The 21415-nt window shown below is 49.8% G+C and overlaps 1 protein-coding gene across 6 annotated transcripts in view; it reads right to left on the bottom strand.

The window, feature by feature from the left end:
• MEGF11 (multiple EGF like domains 11) overlaps positions 1–21415 on the bottom strand; it is a 329202-nt gene that overhangs the window by 155526 nt on the left and 152261 nt on the right. For all 6 annotated transcript variants that reach the window (XR_006741561.1, XM_036438502.2, XM_045581385.1 and 3 more), the window contains exon 5: positions 15791–15883. Coding sequence is in view for 5 of the 6 variants with exons in the window: in XM_036438502.2 (XP_036294395.1) it covers positions 15791–15883 (93 nt within the window). In the remaining variant the exon portion in view is untranslated. The remainder of the gene's footprint in view (positions 1–15790; positions 15884–21415) is intronic.

Below are 21415 nucleotides of genomic sequence, written 5' to 3'. Positions count from 1 at the left end.
TCAAAGCCCATTTCAGTCCTCACCGCCTCCAGGGAGACCTCCCTGATTCCCCAGGGAGACACAGGCTCTGAACTCTGGGCCCCTCACTGTGGCGCGCATGAGTATCTGCAGAGAAGAGGGTGCAGCCTTTGGTTAGCTAAAGCTGAGATCCAAACGCTCGCCTGTAATACCCTCCCCACCTTCCTCCTCATCCATACCTCACACCCGGCACTGTCAGACCTGCAGAAGGTGCTCAATAAACATTCGCTGAACCAAACTGAATGGCGTGAATACCTAAGTTTAGTACAAACTTAACTTTTTTTTTTCTTCTTCACAATAGCTTAGGTTCTGGTCAGGTGGAGAAAGAGCTGGAAAAGGCCTTTTCTTTTGTATATGGAGTATTCCAAGCATATTGCAGAGTTTAGGGAAAATCAAAACACAGTATATTCATCAAACAAGTCTTAATATTCCCCATAGATGCTTTTGTTTTAGAATAAAACATCACACGCTGAACCTCGTGTGTCCCTCCCTGTGACTTCCTCCTCCCCATGAGTGCCTAATCCTGAATTTAGTGTTTATCATTTCCATGTCTGTTTTTATTATTTTTTACTACCTTCAGATGCACCCATAAATAACATACTATTTTGCATGCTTTTAAACTTTATATACTTTATATGATACTGCATGGTAAGTATGTAGTCCTCTGCAACTTGCCTTTTTCACTCAGTGTTATATCTTTGAGATTCATCCAAGTAGACAGGCATGATGCTAGTTCATTCTTTTAAAGTGCAGTGGAGATTCCACGGTATGACTATATTATCATTTCTCCATTGCCTCTTGAGGGCCTCTTAGGCTGCTGGCAGCTTTCCACCATTACAAACTATGATATATTGTTTGCACACATTAAGGTCTTGGGAGCCCAGTTTCTCAAATTTTAGGTTGTAACCCAGAAGAGAATCATGGAATCAATATAAAGGGTCACAACTGTCACTTTTAAAAAATTCAACAGAAGACAGTTAAAAATATCAGTGTGTAAATAAGTATGGGCTAGAACACAATATAAAACACATTTCTTAATCTTGGCTGTGGTAGAAAAAGTCTACTTGAGACACATTTTATGGGGTTGGTATTATCCTCAGGTTTATTTAAAATTACCAAATGGCTCCCTAAAATGGTACTGCCAATTCAAGCTCTTCCCAGTGGCATATGAGAGTGTCCATTTGCCTGCATCCTTATTAACACTTGGTATTACCAGGCATCAGTTTTTTTCCTGCTTTATGGATGTGATTGGCAGCATCTCTTAGTTTTAATTTGCATTTTCCTTGATTTCCCAGTGAGGTGAGCAGCTTTTCATATGCTTCTTGCCCCAAGATATGCTTTCCCTATAAAGTGCACGTTTATATTCTTTGCCAGTGTTTGAATTGGGTCGACCTTATTGATTTGTAAGATTTTAAAATATATATTGTGGATATTAATTCTTAGAGAATTATGTGTGCTGCAATTATCTTCTCCCAGTCTGTGGTTTCCCTTTTCACATTGCTTTTCTAGCTCTGACATCCCGATTCACAATGAGGCAAAGGGAATCCTGTCTGCAGCTCCAGAGCCCTGAATATAGCAGGCCCCTAATATATGTTTAGTGAGCATAATATAACTCACTAGGTAACTCTATCAGATTTGTCCAGCACAGAGCAAGGGCTCTTGGGAGACTTACTAAACGGAGCCATGGTTCTGCTGCACCATAAGAAAATTCTCAGTGTCCAAGCAGAGAAATCGCGAGGAGGATAAGAGCACTGGCCTTATAGAAGGGTTTCTTGCAGGGTGCCTATACATACGAGTTGGTTTCACTCAGAATTCAATTTATGCCTAGGGTTCCAGGAAACAAACGTGGGTCTCTAACGGGTGGCCCAGGCCTCTTGACATTCCTGTGAGCTCACAGTGATTCCTCATACTTTACAGATAGGCCAAGAAAAAGTAAATGTCTTGTCCAGGTCATACTGAAGGCAGGGGCCAGGGCAGAACTAGATCCCACATCCCCTGATCTCCATCTGATGAAAAGTTGGAGCACTGGGTGTTTTAAAGGCAACAGACCCCTAACCTCTTAAATGTAGTGAATACGGGGAGCCATCTTAGGATGGCTCAAGGCCAGGGATAAGTCCAAATGTTTAATGTGTCCTTGGAATGCATGGCAAAAGAAGAAGGACAAAAATCATATCAGGCAGGACCTCTGAAGAGGACCAGGCCTCAAAGGTCTTCATGACTCAAAGGTCCGCTTGCCTGAGCTTGGAGCTCTTGGGGGCAGGAGCAGGGTCTTCCCCATCTCCACCTGCCCAGATGTCAGTGTACTGGCACATGGAAGGGGCTCAAGAAGTGTCTACTGAATGAATGGATGTAAAAACAGATGGATAAATGGATGAACAGATGGATATGTGCATAGATGGGTAGATGATGGAGGAGGAGATGAATGGACAGGTGGATAAACTTATACATGGTTGGACAGGTGCATGCATGGATGCGGAGATGGATACTTCACATTTGGAAGAAGCCTTGGGGAAGGACTGGTCTCAGCAGAACTACTCATGCTCACAGCCAAATCTGGAAACCCTGTCTTGTTGCTACAGCTATTCATAAAAAATACCGAGTGGCATAACTGCAAGAAATAATTGCTTCTAATTGTGCTGACTTATTCTGGCCATATAGTAGGCATATTTTTATAACTGTATTAATTATTCAATTTGAGGCCTATTACCCAGCCTGCCAGAATGGGCTTTCCTTATTAGAGGGTGACAGATTCCCCAGTTCTGGGCTGCCTCTGCTGCTACAGCATGTGGGCAGTTGCTGCCTGCCTTGGGGCCCTACCAGTGTCTGAGACCTGGAGATGGAGAGCACAGCTCCCGAGAGGCAGGCTGGGAGGCAGAGATCCCAGGACCAATGGATCCAGCTCCTGGGGCTCTGCATGGTCTGCCTCGTCTGGTCTGGCCAGGGAGGCAGAAAGGTGTCAGGACACATCCAATGCAGCCTCTGGGGGTCACCCTCTATCCCCGATCCGTTTTTCATCAACTCTTAATCATAGTGGTCTCCCCCACCCGCATCCAATCTGCTTCCCACGCAGTGCCAACATAACCTGCCATATGTTACTTGAACACCTCCAGCCAGGGACAGGGGAAGGAGAGCATGGTCCAGCTGGCCTGGAGGGATGAGGCAGGACAGGAGGTGTAAATCAGAGCCTGAACCCGGGCCCCCTCTCCCGCCCCCCGCCAGCTCTGTTCCTATACCTAGGCCCAGATCTGGTCACAGGTTACTTGGGAGAAGAAACAGGAAGTTGCCCTATTAGAAGCAATTCAGACACAGGTGATGTAAAATGAGCCTCCGGGGCTCCCCAAGGCCCAATGGATAAAGCCCACGCCCCTCGGGCCATTGCTGTAAGAGCACCGCCGCCTGGCCTGGCCTATGAGTGCAGTCGCTCCCACTCCTCCTCAGCAGCACGCTCTGCTTGGGCCACCCGAGCCTGCTCCCCACTGAGTGCCTTTGCTTATGTGAGCCAAGAATGCCTTCTCTTCCCACACCTGCCCACTAAAGCTTCAAGTCTCATCCTTCTTTGAGCTCTGGCTCCACTGCCTTCTTAGCATCTTTCCCACTTTACTAGCTAGATGCAATCCCTGCCTTCCTCGGAAGGACCAACCTGACGCCTGGCCTCACATTGCAATCCTTGCGGGCACATGTCTGGGCAGCACGGAGAGGTAAAGAGCTTTGGAAGATCAAGGGATGTGGCTTCAAATTCTCCCCCCCATCCAGCCAAGAGCCCCCGTCCTTTCCCCCAGCCCTAGCACCACCACTTGAGCATCATTTGAAAGAACAAAAACATGATAAAGGGGGAGAACACATCCACTGGACCCCCACTTAGCACTGTGTTGAATGCCTGCCCACTGTGTGCCTGCACATGCTGAGCACCAAATGCCAGAGACAAGTAAGACTGCCTTCCATAGAGATGGTCTCAGGGGCTGGGGGCTGAATATGCAATCAAACGATCATCCCCAGGGTAGCATGGACCAGCTGGCCATGTGTATACAGTCAAGGAAGCATCACAGCAGAGGTGGCCTCTGAGCTGGTCTTTGAAGGCAAAAGAACAATGGGTCATTGGATAGAGAAGGACTGAGAGAGGGGAAGAGGAGTGGGGTGGGATGATGGGAAGTGAAGCTGAAAACTAGGCAGGCATCAGGCCCAGAGGAGTCTTGAAGGACTGATCCAGGAGCTGGGGCACTTCCTGACAGGTAAAGGGGATCCAAGAAGTGACATGATCTAGTTTCCATCTTAACCACCTCCCTACCTTCCACTTAGGGGAGGGGCTGGAGAGGGAAGGCAGAGAGCCCTGTAAGGAAGCATTAACCAGAGTTGCAAATGTGTTCTCCAGGGAATTCAAACCCTGATTCTGTTCTCCCTAGCTGTGTGCCCTTGGGCCAGATACGTAACCTTCCTGAGCCTCAGTTTTTCCATCTGTCAGATGGGGAAATAATAATGAACAATAACGAATAATGAATGGGGCAGCACGTACAATAAGTGCTGGGTATGAGTTAGGAGAGAACTCTAAGCTGACATAGACTAAGCAAAGCCCAGACGTCCTACCTTTCAGCCTCAAATGTCACCTCCTCCACAGCCCCATATTCCGGTTGAAATGTGCCTCAGTGGAAAGAGCATACACTCTGGAGTAGCCGAGTGAGTGACTCACTGTCCCTGAGCCTCCTCCTCTGTGAAGTGGGTGGTAATTCCCACCTCATGGGCAGTGGGGCGGCAAGAAGATGAAATAAGATCTTGTTCACATGGTGTCTGGCCACAGCAGGGCTGGGCTGACTGGGACTGAACTGAAAGTTCTTTAAGACGAAGCAGCTCTTTGCAGAGCTGGACCTGCCCCCAGCAGGTTCCTCCTGGCCCCAGAGGATGCCCTCCCCCTGCCCCCTCCCTGCAGGGCTCCAGGCTGCCCTCCAGGCTGGTGGGGCAGGTGGGAGAGGTTCGTGATTCCCTTCTCCAAGGAGCTGTGCTTCCCATGGAGGCCCAGCCCACGTGCCCACGCTGGGAGTGGAGGCCAGGTGTGTATGTGTGTGTGTGTGCATGGGGGTGGGGTGGGCACAGTGTCCTTTTCATGTCCGAGTGGAGCCGGGAGAGGTGTCAGCACCAGCTGCCAGCCCCACACGATGACGCCAACTTGGCTCCCGGTCCTCTGTTCTGCTTTTGTCAGATCCAGGCGGGTTCTCTCACCCCCCTCCCTCTCCCCGGTTCTCGGGACTCCCTGTGTGTAATTTATTTATTAATGTTGCTCTCAGGGAGCAGATGGCCGGAGCTGAGCTGGCCAGGATGAACTCCCTGCAACAGTTCCCCGAACACACAGCTCATGCCCTCAGGCTACCCAATGCCCGTGTTCTCTGGTAAAGACAACAACAAAAACATTGACTTTCAGGCTGGGCTCCACAAGCTAGGGCCTTGCCGGGCCCTGCTCAGATGGGACTGGCTCCCATCTCTCTCCTGTGAGAGGCAGGGGCAGAGGAGGGAGGAGGGAAGCCTCTGGAGGCTGCCCCAGGCCCTCTCCCGGCGGCCTCCCCTCCTTCCCGGTGGGCAGCACCACAGAGTATGACTTGGTCCGGAGGTGGAGATGAGGTGGGGGACCAACTGCCTTCAGTCCTGGGTTCTGGGGTCGCCACGGGCTGCCCCAGCCTCACCCCTACAATGATCTGGGCCCTGTGAGCGCAGGGCACCTCATGTCTGCTCTCTCTCTCTCTTTTCTTGTTTCTCCAGGAAGAAAGAAATTCTAGAAGGGAGGACATGACTTCTTCATGGCTTCCAGGGCACAGCTGAGGCCAGAGTGTCCCAAAAAGAGGGAGCAGGGGCTGGGAGAGGTGAAGACCAAGGGAGGACAGAGGCAGAGAGGCCGGCAGATCCATCCTCCTTCATCGCTCCCCTGCAGGGCTCCGGCTGCAGCTGAGTTGAGGTCTCTTTCAGCCTCCGTCCCCTGCTCCTCACCAGTGACTTGGTTCTCACATTTCTTAGCCCCCTTCCTCTGTGCCCTGTGGGGAGAGTCAGACAGCCCCAGCCCTGACACTCAGCAGCTGTGGCACCTCAGGCACTCGCTTACCTCTCTGTGCCTCGATTTTTCTCTTCTCTTCTCTTCTCTTCTCTTCTCTTCTCTTCTCTTCTCTCTCCTTTCCTTTCCTTTTCTTTCTTTTTTCTTTTTTCTTTTTTTTTTTTGCCTCAATTTCTTAATCTCAAATGAGACCATAGCACATATCTGGTTCCTTCCTTCCTCCAACCTCCCCACTCCCCACATGATGGCTTTCCTGAGCCACCCAGCTGCCCCTCCGGTAAAGCCTTCTCTCCCCCTAGACTCTTCCTCCTCCCTCTGCTCTGAACTGGTCGTTCTCGCTTCTGCTCAAATTCCCAAGGAGGGGGACTATGCCCTCCTCAACCCACCGGACCCTGGCGTCAGAGAAGCTACTCGATAAATGTGCATTAAATGGGACTCAGGGGACAGAGAACATGGAGCCAACTGGGTCTGTGTCCTGGCTACTGAATTCCCTTTTGTTTAAAACCAGAGTTCTGAGGTGGCGCGGAGTCCTCTGACGCACAGACCTTGAACAAGCATCTGTGCCGCATCCACTGCTCCCTGCTGTGCCCGTCACGGGGGCTGCGCCCAGTGCGGTGCTGACACGGAGCCCGCCAGCCTGGGAGGCCCACGGGCACCGCAGATGCCGGCAGAAGGCGGCCCAGGCAGCTCCCTGAGGGCCGCGGGCTGGGCAGAGAGGAGCTGGGCAGAGAGGAGTGGGGGACCAGCAAGTGTAATTGCTTTTATGGTGATTCATCTGAAGTCGCTTTAACCTTGACAACCGGCTCAGTGTGGTAAATAAAGAGCCCAAGAGAGCTCAGCCTCCTGGTTGGCAAGACACCCCTCTGCACGCCCCCTCCCGGATGGATGAGGCAACCCAGGGCTCACAGGGAGCCCCCACAGGGGGGCGGCGAGGTGTGAGTCATAAGGCTGCCCCTCCCATGACTGCCCCCTTCTCACTCCTCTTCCAAGCGCAAGGATAAAGAGAGAGAATCACCATACGGCCTCGCATGCTGACAGTGGGGTGGGGTGGGGGGGAGGGTGGCAGAATGCCCTCCCAGAGGTCAGCAGAAAGGTCATCAGGACCTTGATAAGGTGACATGATACTGGATTTTGACTTCCTAGAAACAGAGCATCATGGGATTTTAGAGCTGGAATAGCCACACAAACCTTCCTCTCATTTTACAGATGAAACAACTGAGGCTCATAGAGAGGAGGGATTAGCTAGAGCCACCCAGACAGAGACAGACCCGAAGCCGGCTCTCCTGCATGTTATGACACAGGAGTGCCAACCCTTTGGAGGCAGCATGGACCTGTGGGAAGAACACAAGTCCTGGGTTCTAATCCCAGCTTTGCCACTTGCTAGCCGGGTGAATATCAGAAGTAACTCCACTTCCCTGTGCTTGGATTCCTTTGCTTGTGGAATGGAGATCATGCACATGGCCTTTCCGAGCACCTGCCATGGCAGGAGCAGAAATGCCCATTCACCTCCCTTCCAGGCCCCGTGGCCCCCCTCATACTTGTTTCTGATCTCCTCCCTTCTCCTCCCCCACTCCTCACGCTGGGCTCCGCGCCAGGAAGGATCCCCTCTTTGGCAGAGGCCCTTCCCAGCACATCTGTGTGGCTGGGTCCACTCACTTCCCTGCTCGGTCCTGCCTGTCTCCTTTCTGACCCCTCACCTGCTCCGGGACAGAGGCCGGAACCCTGGCCCACATCCTGTAACCAATCCTCTGACCCCAGGTCCCGTGCTGCCAGACTGTGCCGTCTCCAGTGCATCAGGGAGAAGTGTGTTTGAGGCCCCTGATGTACCTCCCAAGCCAAGAAGATGTCAAGGTTGGTCCCTCTGGAAGTCCCCAATCCCAGTGCCCCAGCCTGACCTCCAGGCCTCGGGAGAGAAGGAACAGGAGAGTCTGAAACCTTTAGGTCATCTGCACAAAAGCTTGGCCTGTTTGCTTTGCTATAATGAGACCCACCTGCCTCTAGGACAACTCTAGCCTTGAACTCCAAGGGCAGCTGGTAAGAGGCAAAAGGCATGTGAGTCAGGAGAGCCAGGATTAGGCTACAGCTCTGCCACCGCCTCCCTGGGTGACCTCGGGCAAGCAGTTTCCTCTCGCTGGACCTCAGTTTGCCCATGTATAAAATGGAAGGGCTACACCAATTTCTGAGGTTCCTCCTAGACCTTAATTTCATGGTTTCAAGTTACATCACAAGATCTCAGTGGCCAGGACTTTGGATTTGGAATATTAGACCATACTTTTCCTAGCACTCCATTCAAGGAATGCATGGAGACAGGCTCTCATATATGTTTTCCAGCTGCAGGAAATCAGACCACTCAAGCCGGTGAAATGCGGGTCCTATGAGCCTCAGCTCTCAGCTCTTGTAGGCCAGCACTGAGCATTGTGGGAAAGTGCCGAGGCTGTAGAACATCCCAGATGAGGTAGCATGAGCCCAGGAACCCAGACACAGACAGTTGGGGGACAAAAGACAGCCCAGCGTGCTGGCGCGAAGACAGAGTCCCCCAAAACTGCAGTGGGGAAAGGGCGTGAGCCCTGACCCCTCTCTAAACCATCCTTGCAAACACTCACCAGCTTTGGGAGGTCTGATTCCGGCTATGGTCTTCCTGCCTTTCCCACTGCTTCTCAAGCTGCACCCCTAAAATAACCCTCCTCCGGGGAAGCCTGATGGCATAGCCACAAAGGTCCACCAAAGGCTCACATGATCACATTTAAATAATAAATGCCAATTCTACGTTCAGTTCTATCACAAATTTGTATGTTTTAGTATAAGAAACAATACTTAAATTACTCATCAGATAACAATGTGCCATTGCATGCTGAAAAATGTAAACTCTATACTTTTTTTAAAAAAAACTCTATACTTTCAAAAATCATTAGCAGAAGTTTTTTTCAACAAATGATGTTGGGAAAACTTGATATCCATGTGTAAAAAAACTGAAGTTAGACACCTACCTTGTATACCATGTGTAAATTTTAATTCAAAATGGATCAAAAACCTAAGTGCATGAGCTTAAACTATAAAACTCTTAGATAAAACATAGGGGAAAACTTTATGGCATTGGATTGGCAATAATTTCTTGGATTTGACACCAAAAACACGGGCAACAAAAAAATAAACTGGAATTTATCAAAATTAAAAACTATTAGCAGAGTGAAAAGGCACCCCACAAAATATTTTTAATCATATATCTGATAAGGATTAAAATCCAGAACATATAAAGTACACGTACAACTCAGCAGCAATAACAACAAAACAATCCAATTTTTAAAAATGGGCAGATAACTTGAATAAACATTTCTCCAAAATAGATACGCAAATGGCCAAGCAAGCACATGAACACTAATCAACAGGGAAATGCAAACCAACACCATGGTGAGATCCCACTTCACACCCATTAGGATGGCAATTAACCATGTTGACAAAAACATGGGGAAACCAGAACGCTGCGCATGGCTGGTAGGAATGAAAACTGGCATATACACTGTGGGGAATGGTATGGCGACTCCTTGAAAAATAGACATAGAATTCTTATGTAACCCACCAATGCATTCTAGGTATATATTAATATCTCAAAAAAGCAGGGACACAAAGAGATACTTGTACACCCATGTACACCCATAAGCAGCATGATTCACAATCATCAAAAGGCAGAAGAAACCAAAGTGCCCATTGACAGATGAATAGATAAACAAAATGTGGTGTATACACATAGGAGAATATTATTCAGCCTTACAAAGCAAGGAGGTTCTGACGCTGCTACAACAGAGATGAACCTTGAAGATATTATACTAAGTGGAATAAGCCAGTCACAAAGGGACACATATTGCATGATTCTTCTTATATGTGATAACTCAAGTAGTCAAATTCATAGATAAAAAAATAGAACGGTGGTTGCCTGTGGCTGCGGGGAGGGGAAATGGGAAGTTAGTGCTGAGTGGGACAAAGTTTCAGTTGGGGAAGATGAAAAAGTTTTAGAGATAGATGGTAATAATGGTTGCACATAGAACTGCACAATTAAAAATGGTTAAAGTGATTAATTTTGTGTTATGTATATTTTACCACACACAAAAAAACTCTAGCAAACACCTTAGGCCGAAAAGCATGGATCCCAGGCTAGTTTAGGAGAGTGGGCATATTTCTGAGCTGTTAAATGTTTTATTTGAATCTGCAAGGAGAGCCAACAGCCAAGTCAGCCAGGGGTCCCACACACCGTTCAAGATAAGGACACATTTGACTTGGCAGAAGCTACTCTTGGTGGTGTCCCAATTTGGTCCTGCTGCCTTCATCCCTCAGCTGGCTCTGCGGGCTGCCTCCTGCCCAACACGGGGTGGGGGGTGGGGGGCGCAGTTTCAACAGATAGTAAGACATGGTGTAGTGAGCTTTTCTGTCCTGCAGCCTGTCTGCGCATGTGGATGAAACCAGTTTAGTGGAGTCTAAGAATGTGAGAGATGGCAGGGAAATGGAGGAGGGAGGGAAGGGGTCTCTGTCATGTCTAACCCAGCCCTTCAGGGGAGGCCCGAGACCAAAACCAAAACATTGCCCCATAGCCCAGAACCCAAACTTCAAAGCACCATGGGAGGGGAAGCTGAGAAGCAGCACCCAAGAAATACAATAATTAAATAATACACTGAAGGCTTAAGTTTCCAAGTTGATTCTTTGGTAACATTTATAAAAGTTAACGGGGCATATTTAATTTAGGAATTGGCTCACGTCCTTCTCCTTACAGCTGAAACCTCATAAATGAAATATACTGGATCACTGCCCAGCGCGGAAATAAAAGTTATGAATAATGTTTCTATCTCAATCATTGTCACTGCTTTAATATTCCTAATTACTTTAAAAAGCTAGATATTCAATATAGGAAAACTTTTTTTCTTTTTATCTCCACTTGTGAGATTAGTGCAATTTAATAAGAGTCACTCTGTCGTCTTTATTCAGGGTAGACTGACATTTCATCCTTTTACTCTTCATTATTATATAGGATGGAGGTTTATGACCAAGCATGCAGCCACTCCATTTCCCCATATTGGTCCATCGAACATCTCAGAATTACCCACAGGAGCTGATGTGTGTCCACCTACCAGGCAGCACAGCATCACCTCACCTCCTTTATGGAGCAGAAAGAAATTAGTTCAGGCCTTAAAGAAATTAAGCCATGGAGTGATACATCTTTAAGAGACTGAGAAGCCCCCACCCCCCACGCCAGTACTGGATTCGTCGCCTTCCATCAGAGTCATAAATCCCTTGGCAGCCACAAAGGGCAGGGCAGGGGCAAGCAGCAGATGACGGATCTTTATAACCTCCCTGCCACTTCCAGGAATTTAACCTAAGAAGAAATTGGGACAAGTAGGCACAGATTTATGCACAAGAAGAATTACTGCAGTATTTTTATACAGGGCCACGGTCCCTGATCCACATGTCCAAAAATCTCTAGAAAGTCCATAGGAAAAAATTTTTTAAGGTCGGCACCAAATTTCATTTAGAAACAAAATCTCCATGGAACTGATTTGTGGTTGTCACCACTAGATGTGATCAGTTCCATGTCACTTCAGAAGAATTATTATATCTCATCCCAGGGTACTGCCCCACTGAGGGTGTGTGTCATATATGATATAGTCACCATATGCTTTCCTAAACTCTGAAAAAATATAAATTGTGAGACCAACAGGTCCCAAGAATCTGGGATAAAGGATGGTGGGCCTCAAATGGTGAAAAATCATTAAGAACCTAAATGCCCATCAATAAGAGACTGGTTAAATACTTTTGGTAATGCAGAGAATGAAATTCTATAAGGCCATTAAAAACTGGGAGGGAGAATTCATGTTTGTTGACAAGGAAATGAATACATGACATAAAGTTGAGTTTTAAAAAAGCAAGTCACAGAATAGCACATATATTTGATCTAAATAATTCACGTTGTATACAGATCTAGCTCTGAGTGCAAATGTGTTCAGAAATAATAGGGAGGCAAGCACCCAACTGCCAGAAGAGGTTATGCCTGGTGTGTGGGTTTAACCTGTTTGTCTACACTTTTGGTGCCGTTAGAATTTTCTTTTTAACATGAACAGTTATAATTTTAGAATCAGTAAACAACAAGAATGCCCGGCTGGCATTCTCAGTGGTTGAGTGTCGACCTATGAACCAGGAGGTCACGGTTTGATGCCTGGTCAGGGCACATGACTGGGTTGAGGGTTCTATCCCCAGTGTGGGGTGTGCAGGAGGCAGCCAATTGATGATTCTCTCTCATCATTGATGTTTCTATCTCTCTTTCCCTCTCTCTTCCTCTCTGAAATCAATAAAAATATATTTTTTAAAATCAGAAAACAACAAGAATGATGCTTTCCATTGAACAAAAATGAAAGCTTCCCTGCAAGGGTGTCACCTGCATAGACATGTCTATGGATAGATCCCATTCAGAAGTCTCCGGAGGTACACACTGCTCTGATTGGAACACCACCCCCACGGACACAGGCCTCACAAAGACCCGGCCACACTGTGGAGCGCACGCAGGCCGACAGGCGTCTCCGGCACAACAGCTAACCGCCTCTGATTGCTGGAAGTACACTCAGCCTCAATGTGTCCACGGCTGATTCCTCCATCGCCACAACAACATCTCAGGGCCGCCACTTTCAAGCAGATCCTTCCTTCCCCTGTGAGCATTTATGTCTTCTAATCCATTTCAACCTAGGGCTGCACTAATAGAGGCTGAGAATCTAGAAGGAAGGAGAGCATACTAATTAAGTGCTTAGGTTTAGGACCTATGTTTTTGCTTGATAGTCCCAGTGTTACTATTTACTGGAGGTGTGTCTGCTGATGGTTGCTTAACCTTGCTATGCTTCAACTTTCTTATCTGTAAAAGAGGGCTAATAATAAACCCTACACCATAGATTTGTTGTGGAGACTAAATGAGAAGATAAAGTGCCTAGTGCAGAGTAAAAGTCAATAAACAGTACCCATCTTTATTACTATTTTTCCATATCAACCTGCACTGATATGGCCAGACCTAGGAATAATAGTTTAAAACAGCGGTCGCCAATCTTTTGGGCCTCATGGACCACCGGTTGGTGACCACTGGTTTAAAAGAATAAAGGCCACAGCCAGTGGCGAGAAACCAGATGGATAAGGCAGTTGGGACCATGTCCTGTGAGAAAACAAGGAGCTTGGAGAATACTTGGAGAAAACTTGGAGGAGGGAAGTGATCACTATCATACAATATTTGAAAGGCTGATCCATGGACGGGGACTCTGGCTTCTCCTATGTGACCTCAGTGGCTATTACTAAGTGCTCTGAGATGGCCACCTTCCCACGCACAGTGGCCTTGTCCACTGAGCTCCTTGGAAGAAATTCCAACATGACAGGGAGGGCCATGGCTGCCCTGGCCTCTATCATGAGTGAGAACCAACTGGTAGAAGCTAGAGAGAGATTTCCACTCAAGAGAAAGGAAAACCTCCCAATAGTCAGAATGTGCTTCCACGGGAGGCAGTGAGCTCCGTGTTAACGGGGGGGATTCAAGCAGAAGGTGGAAAGCTCATGGCAGGGAGTCTACACAGTCACTGCTCTGAAGGATTTTGAGAGTGAGACTCGATGAATTCCCTTCATTCAATGCGGCTGCCCCTCAAAACAGGGTAGGAATGCGTCTTTTAGGACTTCCTATGGACTTACTAGTACATGCCTTTGAGTAGACCAGGGGTGGTGGCGCTCGACCCAAGAGGTTGGATTTATTGAGAAAACAGCTGTGGCTGCTCAGCACCAAGTCTGAGGACTGATTTGAGGTGGGGAAATTGGAGAGCCCTGATTTGTAATATAAAGTAGCAAAGCTGTTTCCCTACGTGTTTCCAGAGGCAAAGTTTACTCTAAACTGCCTGGTCCTGTTCATCTACATATAATATTTATATATATAATATATAAGTATATGTTACATATATAATTTACTTTTTCAGAGTTTATATTTTTCACAATTTATATTTTTTCCAAGATAATCACCCAGGTTACAAAAGCTCACCCAGCTGCTTTCATTCTAGTTCCTTCCCCAGACCGGAAACCCTGAGAGCACAGACCAGGCCTGAAAACCCACCAGGGCCTGCTCCCTGCCCAGCACAGACCAGCACATTGTAAGCACCAAACACACTGGTATTGAACGGTGATTTATATGCACTTGGGGCCCCTGGGACTCAGGATGTATTTCAGCCTCCAACAGGCTGCCCTTGACATTATAATCCAGCAGCAGCAAGCAGATCTGTCCCAGCAGAGCTCGCCTAATCCAACTTAGATGGTTCTTCATCAAAGATTCATTGTAAGAAAAATTACACAAAACAGAGCACGGACAAGGCAGGGAAAGCTCTCAGGTATTTCAACCAGCCTGTTTCCTGTCGTTCACAGAAAGATTGGCTGAGCACACACTCGGTTACCTCAGCGTCCCTCAGGTTTACCCTTCATTGTCTGGAGGAGTCCCTGGCCCTGTCTCCGTGTGGCACATCTCAATGCGGTAAAACTGATGGGAGGAGGAGCCCCCCCTCTGCCCCCACAGTCACCAACACTTTGGAGAGTCTTTTGACCTTGGACTCCCTGATCAAGATAACCACCCAGGTTACAAAAGCACACCCAGTCTTGCTTTGGTCGGTGTGCTCGCATATACCAGGCCGACAGGGAGGCTCTGGGAAAGGCCTTTGGAAAAAAGGACCATAACTAGATGTTTCCACCCCACCAGAGAGAGCGAAAAGGGGTAAAAGCACCACACTGGGCCACCCAGCATTCCCTCTCCGTGTGTTCACCATTATTGTGGTCACGGTGGCTTCCAAAGATGGGTCAATAACGGGGCTAGAACCCTAATGGATTAGCTTAGCTATGTGTTCTACTCAAGTCACAATAAAAAGACAGTCACTCTGCCCCATCTCAACACTATCAAGCCCTCTTTGAAAATCAAATAAGACCATGTCTTAACCAAGCATTGATGGCAAAATGCACCACTGGAAAGGGGGTCAGTTGTAAGATTTAGGGGAAATCAGCCAGAGGGGAAGGATTTGCCTTCATCTGGGCTCTTGGCAGAGGACTTCCCTGAGGAGCTGTTAGGAAGACCCACCCTCTCCTTGGCCAGCCCCACAGTGGAGACAATGTCCTGGGCTGCTGTGTGTCACCTGATCAGTCCCAAGAGCATCCGCCTCACTCCCTGCTCACCAGGAAGCCTTCCCAGAGAGATGGGAAACACAGCGACTTGCCCCTATGCCTGTCCCATTCTCCTCCTTTTGGGCAGAGGCATCCCAATGCCCACCAGTCTCAGGAATCAGTCCCCTGAGCCTCCATGAGCGCCCACACAACCAAGCCTTTGGACTAGCAAAGCTGAGGACCATGCCTTGACCACAGTGACTGCACCCTTGGGTGGCATCTCATTTTCACCTCAACCCTCCAAGACCATAGCCAGAGGTGTTTTATCAAAAGTCAGAGTTGTACAGATGACACCCCAATGCCCACACATACACACACTACACACAATGCCCCTCCAGACTTCCACAAACAATTACCCCCATGCCTCTCCCACCCTCTCCTCCAAGCACCATCATGCACCAAACTGCAGGCAGGCCTTTTCCTCGATGCCCGCGCTAGCCTGGACAGCTGCAGCCCAACACGAGTAATGCAGCATGTGCTCAGCCCAGGCCCTCCTGAGCCGGAGCCAGGGGGCCATTCAACCCTCAGAGACCCCAGACTCACCGCTGGAGCAGTCGGGTCCTCCCCAGCCAGGCTCACAGTGGCAGGTGTCGGGGGACACACAGCGGCCGTGCACACACTCCTCCGTACACAGGGCTGCAGGGGGCGGGAGAGAGGGGGCAAGAACAGGAACAGACAGTGAAAACCAACCAGCTGGGCAAGAAGCACCAACCACTTTACAACGACCCCCCCCCCCCCCAGGCCCATGGATGTGCCGAACGCATCGCTGGTTTTGGAGAAACATCAAGCCACCCCAGACCTCGGCTATTTCACTAACTCCGAATGCATCCCACAAGAGTGTGCTTCATCCCAGCCTTGTTTCCTACGATGAAACCCAAGCCTGAAGAATGGCAGCCTTGGTGGCTTTTCAAGAATATTTTCTCCAGGGCTGAACCCTCGGGGACTCTCCGCAAAGCCTAGCCCCCGAATCCACACCCTTGCTCTTTCCCCATCTGCTGAGGAAATGGCCTGTTGTGCCCATCGTTTGCTTTCCCTGATTGCTTTCTGGCGAGGCCCCGAAATCCATCGGGCTGCCCGAGAAGAGGCTCCTCTGGTGCTTCCCCCCACCTCGCTGCCCTCCTCCCCAAATGCCCCTCTGTTGAGGCTCTCAAATGTCAGCAAATCTGCAAAGTACACAAATGCTGAGAAAGGCAACTGCTAATTATAAGAAAGTAATTAAGAGAGACATCCACGATAATGATAATTGTAATTAGGAGGTGCCTGGCAGTTTCTTATCACGCAGTCAAAGGCTGTAGCCTTCCTCCCGAGCTGGGAGGCAGCAGCGGCGAAGTTTCCATCCACTGCTCCGGCACGGAGACGGCTTATTGGCAGTAGCTGGAGGAAGGGAGAGATCACAGGCTCTCTTCCTCCGATATCCACGTTTCCTCAAGGTCATCTTTGCTCCTGAGAGATCTGCCCCCACCATCTAACCCATCAGCGAAGGATTACAGAGGACCCCAGGGCCACCCCCACCAATTCTGTGAGCTTGGGAAGTCAGCAGCTACCACCCACCCTGCCCGTTTCTTAGGAGGGAGCCAAGTACATTCCTGGGACAAGCAGCTAGAGCCCTCTCTCTGCCTAGCACCGGCCTGGGGAGCAGGGGGGCCCCGATCGTAAAGGCTGTCCCTGAGCTTCAGACACCACCCTGCTTCCACATCCACTGCCTGGCTTGAGTACCCACCCAGAAGTTAGACCACAGCCCATTTTCTGTTGCTGTGGGGTCCTCTGGCCCCTCCTAGACACACATGCTGACCCTGAGGTTGTTGCCTTAGCTTTGGCCAGGCCCCCAGGCAAGGCAGACCCAGAAGAGCCACTTCAGATGCCGCTTGGCGAGTGGTCTGCAGTCAGCTCGTCCTCTGCGGGCCTGGGATGTGGTGTGTCTGGGGAGGACCCTGGCACCGAGTCCTCGTGGGTACAAGTGGCTTTGGGCCGAGTTCTGGTTTGTGTTAAGACTTCCACTGCCCCTCACTTGGAGCTCGGGGGCTATCCTACTTCTTTCTGGGGAAACCGGCAGGACCCTGACCCCAGCGACCAGTTCCTCTCAGAACCACGTGAGCTGCTGACCCAGCTGCTGATAAGACCCCAGCTGGTCATCCCTGCTGCCCTGGCTCCCCGGGCTCCATCCAGACTTTCCAAACAAGCTCGAATCGGTCAATGTTCCCAAGTATATGCTGGACACCATGTGCCCATCCCTATCCCCCGGCTAGGCCCAGCCAGCTCCCAGCTCTGGCCTCAGCTGCCCCCCTCTTCAATCTCCTTCTCCCTCCCGGCTGAGGTCCCAGCGTGCTCCACAGCTGGGTCTCTCTGCCTTCCAGCAGACCCTTCCCATCAGCCTGTCAGATCAGCTCATGACACCTCCACCTGCTTTCTGACCAGAAAGCAGCTCCTTGGTCCCTGGGGGTTCTGTCAGATATAGAGAGGGCAGTGAACCTACCAAGTGTCCGAGAAAATCATGTCCAACCCGTCACTTTAAAGGTGGAGAAACTGAGGCCTCAGTGCCCTGGACCTCATGAGCATACTAGTTAGTATGTGGCCTCTTGGCCAGGCAGGAAGGAGCTGGGGGAAGAGGCTCCTGGAGACAGAGGCCTGTGAAGGCAGAGGGAGGCGAGAGGTGCCCAAGACCATGGGGCCTTCACATGTCACCCAGATGGATGCTCCCCCCCTGCCCAGATGCCTCAGGGGCTGGGGGAGACAAGCCAGAGGGAACAACATAGGGGTGCTGTGGTTAACCCCAGGAGGGTTAGAGAGAGGACAGAGGAGCACCTACAGGGTGGGGCTGAGCAGGGGGCTCAGAGCTACTCAATGGAGGGATGGGGCGGGGAGAGGGAGACCACCAGCACCCTACCAAACCTACCAACCCTCGCCTTTCTCTGACCTAAACACCTGAACTCTGACCCATCCCCTGCACCCCTCCCTCGCTGGAAGTGAAGGCCTTCAGGCGCTCTGAGCAGGCTCCACTCCACACTGCCTTCCCCGTGGGCCCGCCGCAGCCCAGCCCTGTATGCAGCACACTGCAGACAACGGCCCCACAAACCCTTGGCCTGACTCCATGTGGTCCCTCCAGGCCTCATTACCCCTCCCCGCTACACCCCCTGGTATTATGCCTGGGCTATTTGTTTGTCAAAAGCTCAAGGCATTCATATTTCATAGGTGCTGTTTGGACAGTGTTGTTTGAGGCATGAAATATTGATAGCAAATACCCAGGCTCAAATGGCCGCATTTGGCATTTGGGCCGCTGTGTGTCTGAGTCTGTCGGTGTACATGGTGGGGACAGACTGGGACGGGGGTGATGCAGGGAGAGTCCCCTGAGGAGGGATGGCTGGAGGTGAGACCCAGGACCCTGGTGCTGGGTGGCTGACTCCCACACTAGAGCTCGGGGGTTACCCAGCAGGGGCCGCCCCTCTACAGAGGACAGGGACTTATACAGCAGCTGCTCCTAGACCTAGAGCATTCTCTCTGACGCCAGCCCCCATCCCCACCGCTGACCCCCTGAGTGCGGCTGAGTCTGCCACCCTGACCTCCCTCTTCTCTCCTCCTGTAACTCGAGATGGGTTCCTTTGGTTGAGTCCCTCTTCCCCTTATCCACAGCCATCTGCTGCTAGGGTCAGGCTGTGTGACTGAGGCCAGGCCCTCTCCTGGCCCCGCTGAGAAACTTGAACTACTGCTCTCTTAGCTTCCCCCAACCTACTGTCCTGCCTCGGTCCTACTTCCAACACCCCAGGTGCCACAGGCAATTTTAGCGACAAACAGCTTGGTATCGTGGTTAAGACCACAGACTGCACCCAGAAAGTCCGTCTGGACCCAGCGATGTTACTTAGTAGCTCCGGACCATGGGCCAGTTACTACCCTCTCTGCGTCAGTCCCCATCTGTTCCATGGGGACCGTGACAGGACCAGCCTCAGGCTGTGTGTGAGGGTGAAATAAGTTGACAAAGGACCCAGAGCAGTGCCTGGCGTATACACAGTAAGTGCTGTATGAGTCTTGCTGTTATTATCTGTAGGGTGTCCTCCGACCTGGGAGAGGGTCCTTGCAATGGCTGAGCCTCTTTTACCCTCCACACGAAGGTCATCTCCCTCTCTCTCGCCTTTCACTAAGGTCCTGGACACATGGAGTAGGCTGCAGGGACCTATTGACAGACCACTGGTTGGGGATGGTGTGAAGGGCACTTCCAATTCTACCCCTGGTGGAGAGGCCATGGTAATAGATGAGCTAAGTTACAGTTACAATTATAGGACAACAAGCAAGTATTTAATCTTCCATGCCTCAGTTTTTTCATCTCTAAAATGGGGACAACAGTACAGTCATACATCACCCAACAACGTTTCAGTCAATGACAGACTGCATATATGACAGCGGTCCCATAAGATTACATAGTGAGGGTTTAGCAGAAGCTTTTTCCAACTCTAACAAGCCTCTTTAAAAGCTTGAAAACAGTCCTGGCCAGTGTGGCTCAGTTGGTTTAGCATCATTCCCATGCAACTAAAAGGTGGCCGATTCAATGCCAGGTCAGGGCACATTTGCGGGTTTGTGGGTTTGATCTCCCGTTGAGAAGAAACCCATCAATGTTTCTCTCCTTCTCCCTTCCTCTCTCTCTAAAATCAATAAAAACATAATTTTAAAAATAAATAAAAGCTTAAAAACATGGTCCCCAGCATCAAAAGGTTTTCATTAAAGAGAGGAATGTTGCCGGGACCGGTTTGGCTCAGTGGATAGAGCGTCAGCCTGAGGACTGAAAGGTCCCGGGTTCGATTCCGGTCAAGGGCATGTACCTTGGTTGCAGGCACATCCCCAGTAGGGGGGTGTGCAAGAGGCAGCTGATCGATGATTCTCTCTCATCAATGTTTCTAATTCTCTATCCCTCTCTCTTCCTCTCCGTGAAAAATCAATAAAATATATTTTTTTTTAAAAAGAGAGAAATGTTCATGATACATTATCTGCTTACAAGCAAGTTTATGATTAAGGAAGGGAGGGAGGGAGGGAGGGAGGGAGGGAGGGAGGAAAGAAGGAAGGAAGGAAGGAAGGAAGGAAGGAAGGAAGGAAGGAAGGAAGGAAGGAAGAGAGGGAGGGAGGGAGGGAGGGAGGGAAGGAGGAAGGAAGGAAGGAGGGAGGGAGGGAGGGAGGGGGGGAAGGAGGGAGGGGGGAGGGAGGGGGGGAGGGGGGGAGGGGGGGAGGGAGGGAGGGGGGGAGGGAGGGAGGAAGGAAGGAAGGAAGGAAGGAAGGAAGGGAGGGAGGGAGGGAGGGAGGGAGGGAGGGAGGGAGGGAGGGGGAGGGAGGGAGGGAGGGAGGGAGGGGAGGGAGGGGGGGAGGGAGGGAGGGAGGGAGGGAGGGAGGGAGGGAGGGAAGGTGGGAGGGAACTGAGTTAAACAGCATGGATATGTTTCTGAAAAGAGTGACACCTCCCCAAGAAGAGCCTGAGGCAGGCCCTCCAGGAGGTGATCCAGAAGAAGGCTCTGTTATTCCAGGAGATGCCAGCTCCATGCACATTCCTGCCCCTGAAAACCTTCCTGTGGGGCAAGGTGTGCAGGTGGGAGACAGTGATACTGATGATCCTGATCCCGTGTAGCCCCGTGGTCGGCAAACTGCGGCTCGCGAGCCACACGCGGCTCTTTGGCCCCTGGAGTGTGGCTCTTCCACAAAATACCACGGCCTGGGCGAGCCTATTTTGAAGAAGTGGCATTAGAAGAAGTTTAAAAAATTTCGCTCTCAAAAGAATTTTCAATCGTTGTACTGTTGATATTTGGCTCTGTTGACTAATGAGTTTGCTGACCACTGACAGGCCAAGGCTAACGTGTGCATTTGCGTCTTAGCCTTTAACAAAAAAAGTTTGAAAAGTGGAAAAACATTTTTTAAGTAGAAAAAAATATTATAAAGGTACAAAGAAATAAAATATTTTATGCAGCTGTACAATGTGTTTGAGCTTTAAGCTGTTACTACAAAACAGTTGAAACGTTAAATTTTTTAAAAAATTTATAAAGTAAAAAAGTTACAGTAAAAAAAAAATGGGCAAAGAACCTAAAAAGACTCTTCTCCAAAGAGGACATACAGAAGGCCAAGAGACAGATGAAAAAATGCTCGAAGTCACTGATCATCAGAAAGATGCAAATTAAAACAACAAAGATGTATCACCTC

This window comes from Pipistrellus kuhlii, unplaced genomic scaffold (genome assembly GCF_014108245.1).
Source record: "Pipistrellus kuhlii isolate mPipKuh1 unplaced genomic scaffold, mPipKuh1.p scaffold_m20_p_1, whole genome shotgun sequence".
NCBI classification, from domain to species: Eukaryota; Metazoa; Chordata; class Mammalia; order Chiroptera; family Vespertilionidae; genus Pipistrellus; species Pipistrellus kuhlii.
This window is presented reverse-complemented; position numbering and strand designations above follow the sequence as displayed.